Source organism: Salvelinus alpinus, chromosome 24 (genome assembly GCF_045679555.1).
Source record: "Salvelinus alpinus chromosome 24, SLU_Salpinus.1, whole genome shotgun sequence".
NCBI classification, from domain to species: Eukaryota; Metazoa; Chordata; class Actinopteri; order Salmoniformes; family Salmonidae; genus Salvelinus; species Salvelinus alpinus.
Window position 1 is genome coordinate 36,690,302 of NC_092109.1, and position 18,843 is coordinate 36,709,144.

Sequence of the window (18,843 nt, forward strand, 5' to 3'; positions counted from 1 at the left end):
ACTGGGGTCGGAACGCAATCATGGAGCTGGCACGAGATATGGGTCGAAAAAACAAACCTCTCAGGTGTGCCATTCCACAATGGCTGCTGTGGCTAATGCTAGCTAGCATGAGGATGAAAATTTCAGTTTTCTGGTAAAAATAGCAGCATTTTGACTCCCATGCAGCTCAGTATAAACAAGTGTAAAGTAGGCTCAGTATCTTCTAGCAGCAATCAATCACATTTATTTATAAAGCCCTTTTTTACATCGGCCGATGTCACAAAATGCTATACAGAAGCCCAGCCTTAAACCCCAAACAGCAAGCAATGTAGATGTAGAAGCACGGTATAATGCCACTACTCCAACGATCAATCCCTCTCATTCTTTCTCTTCAGCTCTTGAATGCCACAAGTGGAGCAATAGTAGTGGTTCACTTCTCAGGACTACGTCCCTCATTGGATTCTCTGCCTTTTGAAAGTACTCTTACTCTACATTTCTCACAATGTAGATAATAAGAAACTGCAGCAACCATACTTTTTTCTTAACAAACAAAGGGGGGAAAAATCGGCCAATTTTCAGGCTTTTTGCACACACAACAAGTTATGTGTATCTCCCCTATTCAGTGTTTTCATCTAAACCAGAAGTCTGTTGGGCCAAAGTGAAATGGTAGGACTTCATTGCGATGTTATCAGATCACGATATATTGTGAGTAACACCTTGATCTCATGAGGATGCGAGATTAGTCATAACACCAGTCAATGCCACAAACTCACCAGAGTTTGAGTGTTTGTGCTCTGGTGAGTCAGTCAGTGTCAGCCTATCGGGGAAGCAGCTCTGTGTTATGGCGTAACAGTTTAGTTGCCGAAGATGCCTCAAACTAAGGTAAACCACTACCATGGTTGTTGTTGTCGTCAGTCTGTCCTTGAACTGTCTGTTTCGACCAGTTGAGCCTGTTTGGAGTCAAAGACAGTACTGATTTGGCGGTCTGGGGGGACAGAAAGAAATAGAACCTGTCATTTGCTTTTAGCTTTTCTCAAAACAAGCAGTGTGAACTGAGGTTGTGTTGTTGAGTTATGTTGCAGAACGTTCCTCACCGGCATTGTGATCTTGGACATGACCCTGTCATTGACGTCTCTCTCTCTGCCTTCCCCCAGCTGAACAGGTTCTGTGAGTGAGGCCAGATGATAGCCTTGCTTACGCTCCCCCTGCCCTCCACACAGGACCCCAGAAACAATAGCTGCTACTTATGCAAAAGGATAATGGGGATACAAATAAACGCACATCTATCTATCCTTTGTGTAGACCCAGGAGGAGTAGCTGCTGCATCAGCGAATGGGGATCCTAATGAACAAAACCCACAACGCATACATGCGCTGTGTCCCATGGCTGGGTGGTGGTGTGTGAGGTGTCTTGTGAGATGCCCACTGGGTCTTCTCGCTCTCTAGAACCCCATGGTGAACCTGGCCAGCTCCAATACAGTGTTGCTATGACAATGAGAGCCAGACACACACACTGCTGCTGCTGTAATACTCCATGGAGTCAAGGGATTCTTACACTCAGTAGATCACCCTTCTCTGCCTAAGTGGTCAAAGTGGACAACGTTGAATGGCGGTGGGGATTCACCTCATCATCCCCCTACCGTCCTATCCTGCAGATGCCTCACAACACACTACTTTTTTATTAATTTATATATATTTTTAAAACAATCCAAAACATATATACAGACACACACATCTACAACATCACACCTGCCCAAACCCACCTGTTCTTACCCCTATCTCCTGCACTACTCTCTGGCCAACATGTCCTCAAATCCAACACTCTTAATATTTAGATAATGAAGCATAGGATTTTTCCATTGTCTTAAAGATGGAGGATATTGATTGACAGTTAATTATACATAGAAATAAAGATAATTGAGGTGAAGTTTATCATCCAACCCATCGGGTATCTCACTGCCCCATCATATGACATGTCTTGAACTACATGCACACATTTCCATTCACCTTGAGGGTTTTGCATGTATGTAAATGTCCCGACCGGAGGAATCTGTGCTTCTCCTCTCACTTCCTGTCCAGACAAACACAAAAACCTGTCCCCATCCTGGTATCTGTCCACACTGACCAACACACACACTCCATTTTCGGTAACCAAACCCTGAACCACACTGTCTCCCCACTCTTCATGAATTTCCATTTTGAGGCTCTGGTCATAATCTCTTCGCTCAGCCATTTACATTAATGGTTCTCTTTTTTTTCCTTTTTTTTGTTGTTGCAAAAATAGAAGCATAAAATATATACTAGTGGAGTATAACGTGTTATAGCTGTGATGGAGGTCAGTGTTTTCCCTGTATGCATTTAGCAGAGGTGCATTGCAGTTGATAAATAATGGCCCCCGCTGCATTTAAAAAAATAAAAAAATAAATGTATATATTTTTGGGGAAATTATTTAAGATGGTAAAATGTTTTCAGTGTAAATTTAAGCTATTAAAACCAGATAAAGTATGTAGGAAAGATAATGGAGCCTTTTAAAATAAGATCATCTTTGAGAACTAACAATCACCAAAATAAAAACTAGACAGTCAGGGAGAATGTAAACATGTTTGTGTGTGACTCTTTTTCTCTCGGACCGTGCCTTATAAACAGACTGAGGTCATTTTCCTGGAGAGGGTGAGCAAATTGAATCCAGGCTGAACGGCTCGTCTCTGCTCTAATAGGGGTAGTTAAACTGCATAGCCTGTTGCACGCAGTCATTCTCTCTGTGTGTGTGTGAGGGAGAGAGAGAGAGTTTGTCATTCTCTGGGGTGTGTGTGACACAGAGAGAGTTGGTCATTCTCTGGTGTGTGTGTGTGACAGGGAGAGAGTTGGTCGTTCTCTGGTGTGTGTGACAGGGAGAGAGTTGGTCGTTCTCTGGTGTGTGTGACAGGGAGAGAGTTGGTCGTTCTCTGGTGTGTGTGACAGGGAGAGAGTTGGTCGTTCTCTGGTGTGTGTGACAGGGAGAGAGTTGGTCGTTCTCTGGTGTGTGTGACAGGGAGAGAGTTGGTCGTTCTCTGGTGTGTGTGACAGGGAGAGAGTTGGTCGTTCTCTGGTGTGTGTGACAGGGAGAGAGTTGGTCGTTCTCTGGTGTGTGTGACAGGGAGAGAGTTGGTCGTTCTCTGGTGTGTGTGACAGGGAGAGAGTTGGTCGTTCTCTGGTGTGTGTGACAGGGAGAGAGTTGGTCGTTCTCTGGTGTGTGTGACAGGGAGAGAGTTGGTCGTTCTCTGGTGTGTGTGACAGGGAGAGAGTTGGTCGTTCTCTGGTGTGTGTGACAGGGAGAGAGTTGGTCGTTCTCTGGTGTGTGTGACAGGGAGAGAGTTGGTCGTTCTCTGGTGTGTGTGACAGGGAGAGAGTTGGTCGTTCTCTGGTGTGTGTGACAGGGAGAGAGTTGGTCGTTCTCTGGTGTGTGTGACAGGGAGAGAGTTGGTCGTTCTCTGGTGTGTGTGACAGGGAGAGAGTTGGTCGTTCTCTGGTGTGTGTGACAGGGAGAGAGTTGGTCGTTCTCTGGTGTGTGTGACAGGGAGAGAGTTGGTCGTTCTCTGGTGTGTGTGACAGGGAGAGAGTTGGTCGTTCTCTGGTGTGTGTGACAGGGAGAGAGTTGGTCGTTCTCTGGTGTGTGTGACAGGGAGAGAGTTGGTCGTTCTCTGGTGTGTGTGACAGGGAGAGAGTTGGTCGTTCTCTGGTGTGTGTGACAGGGAGAGAGTTGGTCGTTCTCTGGTGTGTGTGACAGGGAGAGAGTTGGTCGTTCTCTGGTGTGTGTGACAGGGAGAGAGTTGGTCGTTCTCTGGTGTGTGTGACAGGGAGAGAGTTGGTCGTTCTCTGGTGTGTGTGACAGGGAGAGAGTTGGTCGTTCTCTGGTGTGTGTGACAGGGAGAGAGTTGGTCGTTCTCTGGTGTGTGTGACAGGGAGAGAGTTGGTCGTTCTCTGGTGTGTGTGACAGGGAGAGAGTTGGTCGTTCTCTGGTGTGTGTGACAGGGAGAGAGTTGGTCGTTCTCTGGTGTGTGTGACAGGGAGAGAGTTGGTCGTTCTCTGGTGTGTGTGACAGGGAGAGAGTTGGTCGTTCTCTGGTGTGTGTGACAGGGAGAGAGTTGGTCGTTCTCTGGTGTGTGTGACAGGGAGAGAGTTGGTCGTTCTCTGGTGTGTGTGACAGGGAGAGAGTTGGTCGTTCTCTGGTGTGTGTGACAGGGAGAGAGTTGGTCGTTCTCTGGTGTGTGTGACAGGGAGAGAGTTGGTCGTTCTCTGGTGTGTGTGACAGGGAGAGAGTTGGTCGTTCTCTGGTGTGTGTGACAGGGAGAGAGTTGGTCGTTCTCTGGTGTGTGTGACAGGGAGAGAGTTGGTCGTTCTCTGGTGTGTGTGACAGGGAGAGAGTTGGTCGTTCTCTGGTGTGTGTGACAGGGAGAGAGTTGGTCGTTCTCTGGTGTGTGTGACAGGGAGAGAGTTGGTCGTTCTCTGGTGTGTGTGACAGGGAGAGAGTTGGTCGTTCTCTGGTGTGTGTGACAGGGAGAGAGTTGGTCGTTCTCTGGTGTGTGTGACAGGGAGAGAGTTGGTCGTTCTCTGGTGTGTGTGACAGGGAGAGAGTTGGTCGTTCTCTGGTGTGTGTGACAGGGAGAGAGTTGGTCGTTCTCTGGTGTGTGTGACAGGGAGAGAGTTGGTCGTTCTCTGGTGTGTGTGACAGGGAGAGAGTTGGTCGTTCTCTGGTGTGTGTGACAGGGAGAGAGTTGGTCGTTCTCTGGTGTGTGTGACAGGGAGAGAGTTGGTCGTTCTCTGGTGTGTGTGACAGGGAGAGAGTTGGTCGTTCTCTGGTGTGTGTGACAGGGAGAGAGTTGGTCGTTCTCTGGTGTGTGTGACAGGGAGAGAGTTGGTCATTCTCTGGTGTGTGTGACAGGGAGAGAGTTGGTCATTCTCTGGTGTGTCAGTGCCAGGGTTGGATTGGTTACTTTCTAAATGTAATCAGTGAAGTAACTTTTGGATTACCCAAACTCAGTAAAGTAATCAAAAATGAATATTACCAATTGAACAACATATATTGCAGGATAAATCAATGTTAGATACATAGTTACTGGGTGTTGCATCTGACTTGATGGGTTGGACATCTAGTCTTCTAAACCCATTGCTTTCTCCTACAGATAATAATTTGATCAGGCTATATCTCCACATTAAAAACCAAAGTCTGTATAATTTCCAGTCATTCCAATTCATTAAATACCCCTTGATCTTCAAGCCTTGGAAATATAGATTAGCCAAATTTGTTTAACCTGAGCATAATCTAAAAACGAAGGACTTATTAGCCTACTCAATTGTAGAGATAAATATATTTTTTAAATACTGTAGAACTATTTGGTGAAATGTGCATTGTGGCTGCATGAACAGTCAAGTGAAATATTATTATTTTTTCCTGAAGAGAGGTCGGGGGGGGGGCTCCCCAGATAGCATAAGAACACATCATAAGCTATGGTCAAATATGTAGAATTGCAGGAAATTAGCTTTAACGGCAGACTTTGGCCATGAAAAACGGCCCATCTCCTATTCCTTCCTCAATTTTCAAACAGAAATGGGGTATGCCTTTGGTGGTTCATCGACGTGTTATTCTAGTCATGCGCGCCACGACCGACGTACAGAAGCTAGTGTGTTAGCTAAGCTAGCCACTTGTAGCTAGCCAGTAACTCCTCCAGTATGTGTTGATGTCATTTCACAGGATTTGGGGGAGGGTGGGTTCTACTAAGTTATATGGGATTGTTTTGAGAGGTTCATGCAAAGGATAATTTTGCTATTTGATGTATCAAAAAATATATACAATAATTTGATTTAAACATTTTATTTAGCTGTACTGCTATTAGCCCATAAAAAAAGCATTGAATAACAGATTCACTACATGGAACTGATAGACACCCCCAAAAAATCTAAAGGAAGTTTGTTCCGATGTGTCTGTCCTATATCCTGAGATATAAGAAAGATCAGGAAACATTAGTAATATATATATTTTTTTTGAATAACCCCTTATTTTTGTCACTAAAACGTTTCCATATATAATTCCATACATTTTTTTGACTGGTACCAGGGGGCCTTCAGACAAGTCGTGGGTGTCCTAGAGAAAACAACTAACATGTTCGTGTTCCCGAGAGTCTCACCTTTACACAGATTAGTGTGTAGCCCAAACTGTTCACCGCCTAAAGACAGAAGTTGGCAGATCGGCTGTACTGACTTCAGATGAGTCTCAAGACAGAGAACACCATCGTGAGAGTCTAATCTTTCCTTACAGGGTTCATAATAGTTTGTTGGCCGAACCGTTCAAACAGTACAGAATACCAATTTTCGGGATGTCTCATGGTCTGACAAGCACCGCTCTGTCACCTTTCACCGCAATGCGGTGGATTGAGACGCGTCAAATGCAAAAAAACAGATACATCTATCTTAAACTGACAGATTTTTATGGGATTTTTTTTTAAATTATGATGATTAGATTTCTGTGGGGGCATGGATATTGACTCTAGGGGTTTAACAGAATCTGAACTTTTTAAAAGTGTGATTTTCACTGGACTGTTACTTTAAAACTGCAACATTTTCTCTCAGCCTCATGGCAAAATGTGTAGAGTAGCAGGAAATTAGCACTTATCCTTCCACTTATACTGTGGTTTCAAAATCCTCATCAAAATCCCCCAGAAAATGGGCCTGATGAGTCAAGTCTTAAACTGTGTAGAATTGCAGGAAATGCATTTTTAAATGTAAAATAAAAATTTAGTGGGAGGACCCCACTGGACCCTGTAAAAGTTCCTATAAAAACATATCTAATTGATGGGATACACAAGCAACATTCCTTGCCAAATGATGACAGTTTTATCACATTCTAAATGGACTGGTTGATTGAAGTAGGAAAATGTGTTCCGACAACGAGCTGCAGTTTTGGAATAATTGCGACTTGTCTATTTTCCACTTTAGGAACTGCTAGAGCCATTCAGAATTGGTTAGCTTAGGCTACAACCCCCCTTAACATAAACAGGTTCCACACTGAAAATATGCAAAAACATTTCATTTTGATAAAGGCTGAGCGTATTTTCACCAGAATCTTTTAAGCATATGCCCACAACTGCAGACCATGCCAGCCTAGGACCTCCACGTCTGGCTTCTTAACCTGCAGGATTATCTGAGACCAGGCACCCAGACAGCTGATGTAACTGGGTTTGCACAACCAAAGATTTATGTACAAACTGTCAGAATGCGTCTCAGAGAAGCTCATCTGAATGCTCGTCGTCCTCACCAGGGTCTTGACCTGACTGCAGTTCGGCGTCGTAACCAACTTCAGTATGTAAGTGCTTACCTTCGATGGCCACTGGCACAATGGAGAAGAGTGTTCTTCAAGGATTAATCTGGGTTTCAACTGTTCCGGGCAGATGGCAGACAGCGTGTATGGTGTCCTGTGGTCGAGCAGTTTGCTGATGTCAGCGTTGTGAACAGAGTGCCCCACGGTGGCGGTGGGGTTATGGTATGGGCAGGCAGGCATAAGCTACGGACAACAAACACAATTGCATTTTATTGATGGCAATTTGAATGCAGAGAGATACTGTGACGAGATCCTAAGACCCATTGTCGTGCCATTCATCCGCTGCCATCACCTCATGTTTCAGCATAATGTACAGCCCCATCTCGCAAGGATCTGTACACAATTCCTGGAAGCTGAAAATGTCCCAGTTCTTCCATGGCCTGCATATTCACCAGACATGTCACCCATTGAGCATGTTTGAGATGCTCTGGATCGACGTGTACGACGTTCCAGTTCCTGCCAATATCCAGCAACTTCGCACAGCAATTGAAGAGTGGGACAACATTCCAGAGGCCACAATCACAGCATAATGTTCATGCTGTTTAATCATCTTCTTGATATGCCACACCTGTAAGGTGGATGGATTACCTTGGAAAATTTGAAATTCTCACTAACAGGCATGTAAACAAATTTGTGCCCAAAAAATTGAGAAATAAGCTTTTTGTATATGTGAAACATTTCTGGGATCTTTTATCTCAGTTCATGGGACCAACACTTTACATGTTGAATTTATATTTTTGTTCAGTATACTTACCAAGTTAGCTAACCCTTCCCTTCCTAAACTTAACCCTAACCCCTAGCCTAGCTAACGCATTTGGTGGGTCATCATAGTGGTCTCTGACTTGTGGTCAGACTCACTCAGGCGAAACTAACTTAAACTTGCACCTTTTTTTTCAATGCTTATTTCAATGTCATTAGCTAGGTTTCCATCCAATTTGCAACCAATTTTCATGCGAATTTTCAAAAAATGTACATATGGCGTGTTTTTTCACACAAGATGTTTCCATCAAACTGACTTATTGCGGATACAAATCTGTGCGTGAAGACATATACACATAAAAATAAAGGTTCAATTTCCAGGTACCAAATGGAAAAATACAAGTTAAATGGGTTTCCATCGCATTTTCAACTCTACTGATGGTTTGGTCACATACTGTTGCGTTATAAAGCAAATGTGCCCACTCTGGTCTAGGCTGGTGTGCTCTAGCCAACTGCTCAACAGGTCACATATACAGTGCGGGTACGGCTACCGACAATGAGATTATGGATAAGAGCAATTTTATTTTTATTTGTCAAATAGCAGCCACATCGATTATCATGTCACCAGAATATGACCCTCGATATTTATTGGAAAGGAGCATCAAGCTCCTCACGTACACTTTCATCACCCTGTTCAGTTCCTCATCATTTATTTCATTTGTAGTTTAATAAACTGCATGCTTTGCCTTTCCACCGCAATTTCTCACATTAATTGTATCGACAAAAATAAATCCCACGATGTCAACAAATAAATTGTCTGTTAGCATTTAGAAAATTGTATTGGCATATTGTGTTTCCATCAGCCCGGTCATGATTTTTTTTCTCACACATCAGATAATTCATCCACATGAAATGGTTGGATGGAACCTTGGTTATTGAAACAGAAAGGTGTCAGAAAAATGGTGCAAACATTCTTTCTCAATTGAAAGTAACCCTAGAAATAATCATGTAATTCTTCAAAAGTATCTGTAAATCTGATTACAATATTTTTGCTGGTAAGGTAGTGGATTTACAGTTATAACACTTTTTAAAAAATCAGTTAAATGGGATCCATTACTCCCCAACTGGTCAGTGTGAGAGTTGGTCATTCTCTGGACTAGCTGACCACACTGATGTTGTGTTAACCATCTGTGTGTTTCTCTCCTCAGGAGTCTGGCAGTGGGGAGGATGACCGGCGCTCTCAGCCTAGGAGGTAAGACACACACACCCCCTGACATCATCACTCTTGTTTGTGACACTACAAATGTCACTCTGTGCCATTGTGACATCAGAGAGAGACCATGTGCAATTGTGAAATCAGAGAAATGTGGCAGTAAGCATGTTTCCATTGACCCAGGTTTATTCGACAAAAGCAATGTTGCAAATAAAAATCATTGAGACGTGTAATGGAAACGGAATATATATACAGGATACATTTTCTAAAAATCGACAACATTTTTATCCGTTCGACGGGTGGATTTTTCTTCTGTCTAAATTTTATTGTGGCAAATGACGATGGAAACTGTGTTTTTAAAAAAATAAATTATGATTGATGAATAATTTTGAAGGTACGCAGGGCACGTGATGTCACTGCGTAACTATAAAGCTCACTCCACAATAGATACCGCGTTTAAAACAACTGGGACCTCGGAAAAATAGGTCAAATCATGACATCAGTGATTTTCCGGTCAGAAAGTCAGAGTTCTAGAAAGAGGCCCGAGTTTCCGAGTTCGGATGGCTGTACAAATCAATATTTATTTTTTCCCAGTCGGAGCTTGTTTTTTCCCCCCCAGAGTTCCCAGTTCTGAATGCACTGAAGTCTGCTATTTCGGAGTTCCGAGCTTCCAGTTGTTCTGAATGGGGCATCATTGTAAATGCCTAGATCTTGTGAAATACCTTCTTTTTTTTCAACTATAAGCATTTTTCTTTGCAAGACAAGAATTGTCCTGACTTTCAAGAATGCCTGAATTGCTTCGCCTTGCTCTTCTGGTTGGCTGGCAGGTTTCACCTTCCAATTATTTCAGATCTACAGGAGTGCAAGTCTCACCATGGCACGGACCATGGCGATACGATGGCACATGATTCATTATTAGAATATGGCAAATATTAGTCAATTATTGCATTCTATCTATGATGGCTTTCGCAAGATAGTGCAATGGAAACGCACCCTAGCAGGCAATTGTCACATGTATTTTCTATGCAAACTTTCTAAATCGACAAATCACTGGACAAGTTAATGGAAACATAGCTGGTGACCTCAAGCAGCACCTGTGTGAGCGTTCTGTCCTTTGTGATTGAGACTCCATAAAGAACTCCTGTGCTAAAGTACTGTCCTGTGTGATTGAGACTCCATAAAGAACTCCTGTGCTAAAGTACTGTCCTGTGTGATTGAGACTCCATAAAGAACTCCTGTGCTAAAGTACTGTCCTGTGTGATTGAGACTCCATAAAGAACTGTCCTGTGTGATTGTAACATCACAATGCGGTTCTCCCTTTGTTGCCTAGACCAGTGAGTGTCTGAGCTGTGGAGTCGTTGTAGATCAGGTTTGTCTTGTCTCTGTCCACCACAGACTCCAGCTCTCAGGTAACATTGCCTTCTGCTCCTGTGTTCCTCTGTGTGTTTACAAAACAAAGTCGGTACTAGGGCTTCATCTCTTCCCAATGCTTTATTTGTCCCATTTTTGTCAGAAAGGCTCAGTCAATATTGGCACTGCAGTTCTCTGACTGTCAACTAGAGAGCAGTGTAGCTTGTCAGAGTCTGTCAGGATGTGGGCCAAAATAATTAGAACAGAACATGGATCACAGGCCAGTTTGATGTTTCTGTTATCGCACTGAGAGAGCTGTCAGTGTTTGTGCAGCTGGGAGTGAAATCAATATTCACAAGGAGCAGCAACGTGTGCGCGTGTGTGTGTGCGCGTGTGCGTACACTTTTGAGTTGTGTGTGCCTTCTCATTAAAAGAGGATACAAATCACTTTAGAAAAAAATATATTTTTATGTTATCTATTCAACAAAAAAACATGGAAGCAGCCCACACAGCACGCTGAAGAAGGCTGTAAAGCCGAAACGTCTGTGTACGCTATCCCTGATGCAGTGAAAATAATTAAAAAACATTGAGTAATGAAGTAAGCTTTATACAACATCCTTTTTGAGTGTGGACCCATCACAGCCCTTTGTTTGAGCAGCTCACACTATGGAAAGTGTTTTATCAACACACACGCGCTGCTGTTTTCAGCCGCTCCAGATTTAACCTTTTCAGGCGAACTCTTCGAGTGGATCCTGTTTCCAGATGCTGCCTGCGTGGGGTTGTTTGTGCGTCCTGGTGTGCTGCTAAGTGCAAATGGTGTAGCGTTTTTAAGGGGACGAACATGGGTCGTCCTAATACCCTTTAAACTGTCAGATGGACCTGTGTGTGTCAATATACTGTACCTGGACTAGACGGGCCTAGTTTTGTGTGTGTGTTTCTGAGGGTAATCTACTACACTGTGAGAAACACATTGTTTGGGGTCATGTTCAGGAGTGTGTGCATGCATGTGTAGAGCGGGGGGGGGGGGGGGTGTATTCATCAGATTGATGTCTTGTGTCTCTCGACATGTACCATGTACCTCCTTGACCTCTGTTCCAAACCATGCTGCCGCAGGTCAACTGGTGTTTTCTCTCCATTGTTCTATGGAAGGAGCACAGAAGTCGCCAAAACAACAATCCAAGGTCTTTTAAATCCAAATTTGAAGCCAAGTTGTTTTAGTTTGGGACGCAGCAACAGAGGTGAACGGCTGTCCCGCCCCAGCATCTATAATGGAAAGGGATACGCTGCTCTGTGTATTGACTGAGTCAGTAGCGGTTGGACATTGTCAACAGGGGGACGTCACTTTTATATTGTTCACTGTAAAAGTCCCCTGGCACAAGTACAGTATTAACGGCTGGCTGGCTGTGTCTGTCTTTGCAGAGTCATAAATTACTGATTTTTATCAAGTCTAATGACACAGCGGTCAGGTGATTGGCCGCCTCAGGCTTGCACAGGTTGTGATTGGCTATGTCAGTTGCGAGGTGTGACTTTCATCAGATACCTTTTTATTGTTCTCGATAGATTACGTGCATCCTGCATGCATACAGCAGACGTTGTATTGAACCCAGGTTGCCAATGTGACTTGGACTGTACTAGCCCTCTGAGCTAAAGCCACCTCCTCTACACATGTACATACGTTTTATTTGCTCAGATAAAACGACATAAACCTCTGCTCTGTATGCAAGGCCTTTCAACAGAAATAGGTTACTGAACAAATGAATCAACCCCTGATATGAGCTGTTTCCAGAGAGGAAATCAACCAGGAACTGCTTTCACAGTTTTACTGCACCTTCTTGCATCAGACTTTGGGTTGGTGGACTTCCCTGTTTATCTGACCACAGTGATAGCGTCAGATACCCATTTGTACCCCGCAGCCTTCCATCAATCAGGTCTTGGATGACCATTGTGTTTATCTGGTCACAATGTTAGTTAAGTCAGTGTTCCTAATGTTAATCACTACCTCAGAACCTGATTACTCACACAAGCACATGTTTGTTTTAATATCCTTGTGGGTCTAAACAATTGTTTCCCTTTTTTTTTATCATAGTTTCCCTAAGCCTTACCCCTAATTCTAACCCTAAACATTAACCCCTAAGCCTTAAATTGCCTTTTTCCTTGTGGAGACCTGTGAAATGTCCCCATTTGTCTAAATGTTCCTTGTTTTACTATCATTGTCAGGACATCTGGTCCCTACAAGGATAGTAAAACCAAAAAAACACATACACACTTGGGTCTATGTCCCAATACTTACACTTCTCAGAACATACAGCCAGGTGACCTGATATGAGGAGGGACTACAACATATGGCCAGGTGATATATGAGGGACTACAACATATGGCCAGGTGATATATGAGGGACTAGAACATACCAGCCAGGTGATATATGAGGAGGGACTAGAACATACCAGCCAGGTGATATGAGGGACTAGAACATACCAGCCAGGTGATATGAGGAGGAACTAGAACATATAGCCAGATGACATGAGGAGGGACTAGAACATACAGCCAGGTGATATGAGGAGGGACTAGAACATACCAGCCAGGTGATATGATATGAGGAGGGACTATAACATACCAGCCAGATGATATGATATGAGGAGGGACTAGAACATACAGCCTGGTGATATGATATGAGGAGGGACTAGAACATACCAGCCAGATGATATGAGGGACTAGAACATACCAGCCAGATGATATGAGGGACTAGAACATATAGCCAGGTGATATGATATGAGGAGGGACTAGAACATACAGCCAAATGATATGATATGAGGGACTAGAACATACCAGCCAGATGATATGAGGAGGGACTAGAACATACCAGCCAGATGATATGATGGACTAGAACATACCAGCCAGATGATATGATATGAGGGACTAGAACATACCAGCCAGATGATATGAGGGACTAGAACATACCAGCCAGATGATATGAGGGACTAGAACATACCAGCCAGATGATATGAGGGACTAGAACACACAGCCAGATGATATGAGGGACTAGAACACACAGCCAGATGATATGAAATGAGGGACTAGAACATACCATCCAGATGATATGAGGGACTAGAACATACCATCCAGATGATATGAGGGACTAGAACATACCAGCCAGGTGATATGATATGAGGAGGGACTAGAACATACAGCCAGATGATAGGAGGGACTAGAACATACAGCCAGATGATAGGAGGGACTAGAACATACAGCCAGATGATAGGAGGGACTAGAACATACAGCCAGATTATATGATATGAGGAGGGACTAGAACATACCAGCCAGATGATATGAGGAGGGACTAGAACATACCAGCCAGGTGATATGATATGAGGAGGGACTAGAACATACAGCCAGATGATAGGAGGGACTAGAACATACAGCCAGATTATATGATATGAGGAGGGACTAGAACATACCAGCCAGATGATATGAGGGACTAGAACATTCAGCCAGATGATATGAGGGACTAGAACATACAGCCATATGATATGAGGAGGGACTAGAACATACCAGCCAGGTGATTTGATATGAGGAGGGACTAGAACATACAGCCAGATGATATGATATGAGGGACTAGAACATACAGCCAGATGATATGAGGGACTAGAACATACAGCCAGATGATATGAGGGACTAGAACATACCAGCCAGGTGATATGATATGAGGGACTAGAACATACCAGCCAGGTGATATGATATGAGGGACTAGAACATACAGCCAGGTGATATATGAGGGACTAGAACATACCAGCCAGATGATATGAGGGACTAGAACATACAGCCAGATGATATGAGGGACTAGAACATACAGCCAGATGATATGATATGAGGGACTAGAACATACAGCCAGATGATATGATATGAGGGACTAGAACATACCAGCCAGATGATATGAGGGACTAGAACATACCAGCCAGATGATATGAGGGACTAGAACATACCAGCCAGATGATATGAGGGACTAGAACATACCAGCCAGATGATATGAGGGACTAGAACATACCAGCCAGATGATATGAGGGACTAGAACATACCAGCCAGATGATATGAGGGACTAGAACATACCAGCCAGATGATATGAGGAGGGACTAGAACATACCAGCCAGATGATATGAAATGAGGGACTAGAACATAACAGCCAGATGATATGAAATGAGGGACTAGAACATACCAGCCAGATGATATGAGGGACTAGAACATACAGCCAGATGATATGATATGAGGGACTAGAACATACCAGCCAGATGATATGAGGGACTAGAACATACCAGCCAGGTGATATGAGGGACTAGAACATACCAGCCAGGTGATATGAGGGACTAGAACATACCAGACAGATGATATGAGGGACTAGAACATACCAGCCAGATGATATGAGGGACTAGAACATACCAGCCAGATGATATGAGGAGGGACTAGAACATACCAGCCAGATGATATGAGGAGGGACTAGAACATACCAGCCAGGTGATATGATATGAGGAGGGACTAGAACATACCACCCAGGTGATATGAGGGACTAGAACATACCAGCCAGATGATATGAGGGACTAGAACATACCAGCCAGATGATATGAGGGACTAGAACATACCAGCCATATGATATGATATGAGAAGAGAATAGAGCTAAAGAAAGGAAACAATTGTATGAGTGTAACCGTTTTGTACCAGTCAGTCCCTCCATTCTCTGTAAGCAGTTTTGTGAGGTTTTATTTCAATAGGTCAGTCCTGGAAAAACAAGGAGAGGTGAGGTTAGAAATAGCTGCTGGGACTGATAAACACCTCCCTGTTGTATTCAGGTAATGTTTACCTTCATTTTACCAGGAAATTAAAAGCATTATACCAGTTCCTTTAAAGTGGAACTGACAGCATTTTAGCAACATGAAATCTTATTAAAACCTGTTCATAGACACCCCAGGAAGATTTTCTATTAAAAACATCTTCTGACAAGCGAGCACTTATGGTCGTTTTAACGTTTCGTTAATTCTTAGAATGTCTGGGAATTACGTATACTAAGTCATTTGTGAAACTGCTATAGCAATATAGATTGGGAAAGCGTCCGTGTGTTTGGACAATTTAATAGACACTGCGGTAAATAAAACCTAATAAAAACATCTGTCTCGTCCAGGACCGGAGTCTACGCAGACCGGTGCACCATAGACAATCAGAGCTACAGCAGGCCTTTATGCAAACAAGCCATTTGCTACACGGGCCTGCCATCATTCACTTAGAACTGGACTGTGTGTTTTACAGACGGTTGCAACAGCGTGACTTTAGATCATTAGAACACATTCACTAAAAGCCACAAAATACACCTGAATGGATTTCTGTAAATATGTCAATACCACGGGAGTCCCCTTTACATTTGGGAACTTTACAGTCCTATTGATCAAACAACCATGAAAGGTCGGCTCTCTCTCCATTATGCCCAGTACCAGTCAAAAGTTTGGACACACCTACTCATTCCAGGGATTTTCTTTATTTTTTACTATTTTCTACATTTATAGAATAATAGTGTAGACATCAAAACTATGAAATAACACATATGGAATCATGTAGTAACCAAAAAAGTGTTAAACAAATCAAAATATTTTATATTTGAGATTCTTCAAAGTAACCACCCTTTGCCCTGACAGCTTTGCACATGCTTGGCATTCTCCCAACCAGCTTCGTGAGATAGTCACCTGGAATGCATTTCATTTAACAGGTGTACCTTGTTAAAAGTACATTTTTGGAATTTCTTTCTTTCTTAATGCGTTTGAGCCAATCAGTTGTGTTCTGACAAGGTAGGAGTGGTATACAGAAGATAGCCCTATTTGGTAAAAGACCAAGTCCATATTATGGCAAGAACAGCTCAAATAAGCAAAGAGAAATGAGAGTCCATCATTACTTTAAGACATGAAGTCAGTCAATCCTGAAAATGTCAAGAACTTTGAAGGTTTCTTCAAGTGCAGTCGCAAAATCCATCAAGTGCTATGATGAAACTGGCTCTCATGAGGACCGCCACAGGAAAGGAAGACCCAGAGTTACCTCTGCTTATATGATAAGTTCATTAGTTCCCAGCCTCAGAAATTGCAGCCCAAAAAAATGCTTTCGAGTTCAAGTAACAGACACATCTCAACATCAACTGTTCAGAGGAGACTGTGTGAATCAGGCCTTCATGGTCAAAATGCTGCAAAAAAAAACACTACTAAAGGACACCAATAAGAAGAGACTTGCTTGGACCAAGAAACACGAGCAATGGACATTAGACCGATGGAAATCTGTCCTTTGGTCTGGAGTCCAAATTTGAGACTTATGGTTCCAACCGCCGTGTCTTTGTGAGACACAGAGTAGGTGAACGGATGATCTTCGCATGTGTGGTTCCCACAGTGAAGCATGGAGGAGGTGTGATGGTGTGTTTTGCTGGTGACACTGTCTGATTTTATTTAAAATTCAAGGCACACTTAACCAGCATGGCCCCCACAGCATTCTGCAGCGATACACCATCCCATCTGGTTTGCACCATCATTTGATTTTCAACAGGACAATGACCCAACACACCTCCAGGCTGTGTAAGGGCTATTTGACCAAGGAGAGTGATGGAGTGCTGCATCAGCCTGGCCTCCACAATCACCTGACCTCAACCCAATTGAGATGGTTTGGGATGAGTTGGACCGCGGAGTGAAGGAAAAGCAGCCAACAAGACTGTTGGAAAAGCATTCCAAGTAAAGCTGTCATCAAGGCAAAGGGTGGCTCCTTAGAAGAATCTCAAATATAAAATCTATTTTGATAACACTTTTTTTGGTTACAACATGATTCCATATGTGTTATTTCATAGTTTCAATGTCTTCAATATTATTCTACAATGTAGATAATAGTAAAAATAAAGAAACCCTTGAATGAGTAGGTGTGTCAATACTTTTTACGGATACTGTACATCAACAACTAATGCTAGCCAGAGCAAGATGAGCTAAAATATAATGAAGGAACATTAAATAAACCCTATCAACTTTTTCAGCTAGTTGGCCATCAAAATTGCAATGATAAACGATGGGGAATTGTAGCCTTCTCGTCCTTCTGCAGCTTGTCTTCCTGGCTAAGGTTGGCTAGCTTGCTAGCTAGCTACTTCCAGACACAAATAAGAGCAACTCACTCTGACCAATTTTACTTGCCCTAGCAGAGCGGGTTAGCTAGGCTGTTTACATGTTATCTAGAGCGTTCGTGACTATTGTTTTGCCTACGTTTACTGACAGCGGTCATATTCAGCAGGTGTTGCGTAAATTCATCAGTTATTCTGCGCTGTGGCACACTCAGACAAGTGCTCTGAAGTCGGAGTAGATAGCCAGAGTGAATTTGCTAACACAAGATATATGCTAACTGTATAACAGTCGTTCCAAGTTCTTGTTAGCTAACCAAATGACACCTGCATCTCTAGCTGTGTATAGTTACCGAAAACAATACGAGGGGGAAAAGTCAGTCACTCAACTCCTCCTCCAATGACATGACATCCTCCTAGCAGCTAGCTAGCTATCTAGCCTACGGTAAGCCCTGTGTTTTTAACTTGCTACATAAATAGATACGCTAGCCTATTAGCCACGTTATGACTGACCTGTGATAATAGCCTTCGCTAGTTTGATTGTATTGACATTCCCAGCCTTAGTTACGTTTGTCTGTTTTTTGTCCAAAATATTGAATAATTGAAACAGTGATTTACAACCTGATAGCAATATTTTTTGGACTACCAAGAAATGTATAGGTGAATTATATGAATCATGGATTGAACTGAATCATCTATTCTGCCAACAATGTCTTAGTGTACATCATGGAATATAACCTATTTTTTAAATACTCTTATAAAGTTGTTTTTGTAGCATAAACTGGGAATTTCATATTTTTGACTGATATTATGATCGTCTGTTTCATATCGGCAAAGTAGTTAACGCTGTCTATTCCACTTTAATGTCAGATAGCAGCAGCCAGGTGTAACCTTGCAGGTCAGTGAACAGTAGCAGTACAGTGATGTCAGGGGAGCAAAACACACACTCTAGTCCATGGGGTATTCAACTCTTCTCCTATGAAGTCTGGCTGGTTTTCTGTCCTACTTGATAATTATTTGCACCAACCTGGTGTCTCAGGTCTAAATCAGTCCCTGATTAGAACAATAAAAAAATGTGGTGGAACTGGCTTGGGTGTCCAAAGTTGTTTCAGGGATCTAGTCCATGTAGTGT

At 43.0% G+C, this 18,843-nt stretch overlaps 1 protein-coding gene across 1 annotated transcript in view; it reads left to right on the forward strand.

Moving 5' to 3' along the window:
• The window catches only part of ssh2b (slingshot protein phosphatase 2b), a 45,605-nt gene that overhangs the window by 1,192 nt on the left and 25,570 nt on the right, over positions 1 to 18,843 (forward strand). Inside the window, exon 2 of the mRNA XM_071364810.1 lies at positions 9,240 to 9,283. Within this exon, the coding sequence (XP_071220911.1) occupies positions 9,240 to 9,283 (44 nt within the window). The remainder of the gene's footprint in view (positions 1 to 9,239; positions 9,284 to 18,843) is intronic.